Below are 6,000 nucleotides of genomic sequence, written 5' to 3'. Positions count from 1 at the left end.
GTTTTCCTCTCAAGAGGTTCTTCGCACAACATACCGGATTAAAGCCTTTGACCTGCACTCTGGGGGATGAGAGTAACTATTCTTACCATATTTATCTCCATCTTCTCCTTTGGCACTGATCCTCCTGCCGAGCACTTGGATGTGCTTCCCGCTTGTCCTGCTGTAGAGCTGATAGAGCCGAAGCTGCTTCCTGCTCACATCGTCCCTCGCTCGCGTCTGGTTCTCCACGTGTATCCGAAAATCCACATTCTCCTCGGCAGCAAACATCTGAGAGGGATGGGGAGGCGGGAGAGAGAACAGAACACACCATGAACACAACCAGCCTCTTGGACAGGGCTGCACACCAACCTGCCAAGGGGCACGTGGTGCCGGAGGACGCAGATTTGGCTGCCCTTCCCTCGACAGCTGCGGCCACGGCACCCGGCACTCAGCGTGTAACCCTACCCAGGGCTGGCTCTCAACACGAAACCAAACTTGGGGTTTTACAATCAAACCGGGGGTTTTTTTTTGAATGAAAACTTCTGCCTGGCCCTGCACTGGTTTAATCCTGGTCAGCCACGCTGGCCGTAAATTAGGCTCTCCACTGTACATGCAAACCCTTTACCAGGTTACACGGGAGAATGGGGATGGACAACCCCGTCTCAGGGATTTGGTGCATCACCTTCAGCATCTGCACTGATTCCCCAGATTAACTGCAGGGAGAACTCAAGGGAAAAAACTATCTGTGCTGCCCTTAGCAGACTGGGCTTGAGCTTTGCACAGGTGTGAAATCTACTACACAAAAAGCGTCACAGGCACTCTTCAACTTAACTGTTTCACCAGCTCTGCCCTGCAGTGAAGCCAGCTCGCTGGTGACCATCTGTAGATGCATTTCTGTCCACCTCAACATGGCCATGGCTTGGGGAGAGATCACAAGGAGTGGTGAGAACCATGTTCCACTGCACACCATGATCAGCAGGGGTGTGATTGCCTCAGCCACCTCATCTGTCTCTTCTGGCCAATGCAGTAAGTTAACCTTTGTTCAGTACAGCCTTAAAATATTACCAGAAACTTTTTGTTTCGTTTCCTATCTTAACTATTCTCAAAAACCACCAAAACAGGATTCCCACTTTTGCTTCCATGAGTCGTCCTGACGTGCCCAAGGCCCGAGTACCTGACAGCACAGACATTCTCAAGGTGCCCTCCCAAAGGGGAGCCTGGGCAGCATGCACCCTAAAGCACTTCACACCCAAACAGTAGCAAAGCCCAAAAATCACTCCATGATTTGTCCATCTGTGATCTGTGGAGCATCTGCACCATCACATCCACGCTGCCCACTCCAAACTCACAGAGGGACAACATTTTGGTACCAGCCTCCCATCACAGGACAATAAATCATTTAGAAACATGGGACTCTTGTCCTCCTATTGGCCTGCAAGCAACAGTGTTCTAATGTATCAGTGTGGGGAGGGAGCATTCCCATTCCAGACTAAAACACATAAGAGCAAGTGGCCACGACACAGAAAACAGCCCCACTTCAGCCTCCTGCATGTATCATCTCATACCAGCAAATGCCTCGAAGTCACACACTCCCTGAAAGTCAGTACCTCAAAAGAACTGTTCAGTTATCAAGGGGACAACCAGGCCTGTAGTGGGAGGAAAACTTGAGGCCAGCAGTGCTGCTCAGCACCAGACCTTCACTGAGCAACCTGAGCCAAAACACCACGGTCAGCACAGTGGCCACAGCAATGAGGTTCCCAGCGATGCTGCAGGATTGCCTTTGGTGCCATTATTAAATGCTGGGGTTCTGCTGTTTGAATTTTTGGAGGGAAAGTGATTTAACTCTCTTGTTTTGCTGTCAGAAGCCTATAGGGAGCTGAAGGTGTGGGCACAGGCTGGGCAAAGGGCGGCTCAGGATGATGCCGGGTCTCAACAGACATTCGTGGAGATGACAGGAGTGACATACAAGGGTTACAACGTTTCCCACTCTCAGAAAATAGCACAGCCAGAAGCTGTGACCCAGTGCTGAGGGTGTGAGAGGAGAAGCAGCCGTGGCACCTGCCAGAGGGCACGGCAGGGTGGCACAGTGGGATGCTGACAGAGCTCTTTCAGCGTGGAGCTGGGCTCTGCTCACTCTGCTCTCTCCAGGCCCCACAGCAAGAAGGACTTGGCTTTTGACAGAAATAATATTAATGTCTTTTTTTTTTTCCTTCCTATGTCTCTTCTTGCTTTCTGTTCAAATGCCATTGTTGCAAAGGATGCTAAACTACCAAGCCCAGAGATGTTCCAATCATGCTGACAGTCTGCCTCATGCCCACAAAGCAAGACTATTTGCAGTTAAAATTCTGGCTCCACCATTTGAAGATTTAAAACAGATTTTAAATCAAGATGACGTCGTTACATTGCTTTCACCACATGTTAATGAATTTCACATTTTTCTAGGAAAAAAACCAAAACAGGTGGGATCTGAAGCGGGGGGAAGGGCACGCTGCTTTGCTTTCTCAGAAACTCCCAACAGAAGAGGCAATCTGTTTTCCAAAACATGTTTTAATTCTCTCCTAATCGTCTCGGGAGCACTCCCACTGCAGAGGCCCCAGCCCGCAGCTGCAGTGCCTGGGTGGACTCGGCAGCACCCACGGAGCGTCCCGCGCTGTGCTCAGCCCCAAACACGTCTCCAACACTCCCACGCACGTTTGTCACCGCTGTCCTGCCTGAGATCAGCTCGTTCAGCTCTGCAAGAAGGCCACGTGGCAGGCACAGGGGGAGGACATCTCCTCCTCCCCGAGCCAAGGACGTGGCTGGCACGACCCACAGCCCAGCAGCAGCCTCGTGCAGGGATCAGCAGGTGACACCGACCCCCGAAATGCAGTCAGCCCAAGAGTGTATCAGTCCACCACTTCTCCAGCAACAGGCCCAGGCAAAAGACATCCTGGAAGAGGAATGCACTACAGGTTCCCCTTGCAGCTGACCTGTCCCCTGGCCAAGACACTGTGGTCCAGAGCAGCAGTGAAACCACACGGATTTAGCTGCCTGCTTAAAGATAAGCTCATGCTTAACCACTCTGTGGAAACAGGATGCTCTGCTGGACTGTGGCCAAGGGGAATTAGCTGTGCCAGCCTGGGCTGCATCTGGCCTGCAGCAGAAAGCACCAATACCCGAAAACAAAATTTCATGCAGTGTCAATTTCATGAGATAAAACCAATTTGATCATTGCTGAAATCCACTCTCACAGGACCCCTGCCCTGCAGAGCACAGTCCTTCAAACAGCAAACTTCTCTGAGAGAAAAAGGTCCAGTTATATATACGCCATAAGAGAGACTCTCTTCCCTAAATCTCAAAAAAATTAGGAACATATGTCTCCTTTAGCAACCAATCACCAACACTCAGCCAAGAAGGTCACCTAAAACCAAGTACACCCACCCCCAAATACATTTCCATAACAATCACAAAAATGAATGCAGAAATGTCTGTAAGTCCCTTAAACTTAAGGGCTTTCATTCTTGTTCACCAAAGCAAAAGGATTTTTTTTTTCCTTTTTTTTTTTTTCACTATTGATATGCTGTTACTTCATATAAAGATATCACACACAATGGGACCACCATCTTTTTTTGGCCTTTCAATCTGATCATCCACATGTCCACGCAGTAGGCAGCAAAACCCACAGACTCTGGACCCAGAGCTCCACACAACAGATCTCTGAAGTGAACAGCTGCTTGCACCTTCTGCCTCCTGACTAGCACCATGCCCTGTGGGACATTCTCCAGGGACAGGGGACAGGACTCCCCCAGCATTTTGGTGGGATTTGGGGTTGTATTATGGTCTGGTTTGCATCCATCTAACCGGCATGGGCCTCTGTCTACGCACAACAACTTCAGCATCTCAGGATAGTGGTTTCATATAACTCCATCTCATTCTTTGGCAACAATTTATAATCTGCAAAATCCTAGTCGTTAAATCAGAGCATCAAATGTGGTTTAATTTTCACTCTTACTCTCTTTCTCTTTTCCATCAGTTCCTTATCCATTTATTAGTTATTTGTCACTGCACCTTTCAGTGACAACATACAGCTACAAAGAGATCCTAAAAAACACACTTGGCAATATAGAGCTTATGCAAGGGAATAAAAAAGCATTCCTTTAAGAAACAACCATCACCTCAAGCCACTGAGATGCATCAGAAATGCCTCACACCTGAAAAGAAGCGGCTCTGCCTCCTCTGTTGTACTTGCCCAGTCATTCAAGGTAGGAGATTCGGTCCTACCTCCTTTCCAAACAGCCACTGGAAGCAGAAACGACGTCTGTCTTCAGCGAGTCCGCAGTGGGAGATTTTCAAGCGATTTTTTTGCCGAATGATCCTTACTCAACGAGTGGTTTCATTTTAAATGGCTTTACAACAATCCTTCGGCTTAAGGGATGACTCCCCTATCTGTTAAATCCCGGATGCAGAGTGAGAGAAAGACCGTTCTGCTGATGCCGCCTGAGGTTTCACCACACGAAAATGCCAGAAAAGCCTCCGACAGCGGCACGGCGGTGTCAGTCCTGCACAGGCTGTGCCCCATCTCTGCACTCACACATGCCTTGTTGTGAACAGAGAGCAAGCCCAGCCCCGCCAAGGTCAATGAAATCCCCACTGTGCCAAGCCACGTTCACAGGATTTGGCTTTCCACCCAATCAACCTCCACGCACTTCGGGTTTTCTATTTTGAGCCTTCCAGTAACAGGGGATGTTAATCTGTTGTTGTTCTTGTCATAAAGCATTACAGCATGAGATGTCCAAGGCCCACAGCATGGCCAAGTTAGCTGGGAGCTGGACTTCAGAATTTCCTGATGTTTTTGCTATTTATGCTGTGGAGCCTCCAAGCCTCAACAGAGAGCAAACCATTTGTCATTCCCCCAGCTGAACCAGGAATACAAAATCCCTCTTGCTGAGGGCTGTACCGATTGCAAAAGATAAACAAATCACGCTACTCAAAGGCCTCTCAAACCCCATCTGATAAGCAGGAAATACTTATTACCTTTCAGCCATCAAATCAACCCAATATTAATGATTTTCTCCATGACCTTCTAAAGACATGAAAGTTAACCTGATAAGGTCAACAAGAGGATATCCAAGACAGATCTTTCTCAAGTCCTCAAAGGCAAGCAACAAACCACTTTGCTTCCATGACTTTGGCAAAATTCCTGTATGCCAATTACAGAAGGATTTGCTAGCTCACCATGTCAGCCATCCTCAGCATACGATCAAACACAATGCAATCCTTATTTGCTGCTTTTTCCTCCACTTAACTGCAAAGTTCAATCCATAGCCAAGGCATTGTTACCTCTGTGTTACAGAGCCTAGCTCAGAGCCAGGCAGAAGTGGATGTAGAAGTAGTCACTTCTTTGGGCTTCAAAGCACATTGGGAAATTCATTTAATGCCAAGCAGCTCCACATTCAGATATGCAGCAGGAAAGCAGAGTGAAGGGAGAGGACACTTTGGAGTGAAGCTCTGAGCATTCAACGGGAGAGAGGCTACGGCACAAGAGTTCCAGAACTGCACAAACGCAGCTAAGCCTTGCAAAAAACCAGAACTTAGAGATTTGCTCTGGTGTTTGCTTCCCCCTGCCACCCGTGGAAAAATTATTTTTTCTTAGAAAGCAAATGATTTTTCTTTTTGGCGAGAAAAAAAGATTTCATTGGACACGCGTGAATGTCCTATTAAAAACCCCAGAGGCCAAAAGACCTCACTCCACAAGAGCTGTACCACTTTACAGATTGTTCACAAATTGAGTCATGGACCTTTTTTGTCTTTGATTCCTTAGAAGGCTGTTTCAGAAACACTTCACTAATATTATCTGCCTTCATTTTCTACCTTGTATATTTACCTCCAGTTTACATCTGTCTACTCTTTGTCCTGGTTCCAGCCAGGGCAGGGTTACGTTTTTTGGGGGATGGGGTGTGGCTGAGGGGGGCGTGGCCAGGACAAAAACATTAGGGTATACCACCTGATATCATTGGCAGGGGCAGGAGGAAGAGTCTCTTC

The 6,000-nt window shown here is 48.0% G+C and overlaps 1 protein-coding gene across 1 annotated transcript in view; it reads right to left on the bottom strand.

The window, feature by feature from the left end:
- The window catches only part of LOC114068193 (fibroblast growth factor 18-like), a 34,183-nt gene that overhangs the window by 5,237 nt on the left and 22,946 nt on the right, over positions 1 to 6,000 (bottom strand). The window contains exon 3 of the mRNA XM_027904112.1: positions 87 to 267. Coding sequence (XP_027759913.1) covers positions 87 to 267 — 181 coding nt within the window. The remainder of the gene's footprint in view (positions 1 to 86; positions 268 to 6,000) is intronic.

This window comes from Empidonax traillii, unplaced genomic scaffold (genome assembly GCF_003031625.1).
Source record: "Empidonax traillii isolate 1590-97213 ecotype Southwest subspecies unplaced genomic scaffold, ASM303162v1 scaffold1014:size492293, whole genome shotgun sequence".
Taxonomy (NCBI): domain Eukaryota; kingdom Metazoa; phylum Chordata; class Aves; order Passeriformes; family Tyrannidae; genus Empidonax; species Empidonax traillii.
The sequence above is the reverse complement of the archived record's forward strand: the minus strand, read 5'-3'. Positions and strand labels throughout refer to the sequence as shown.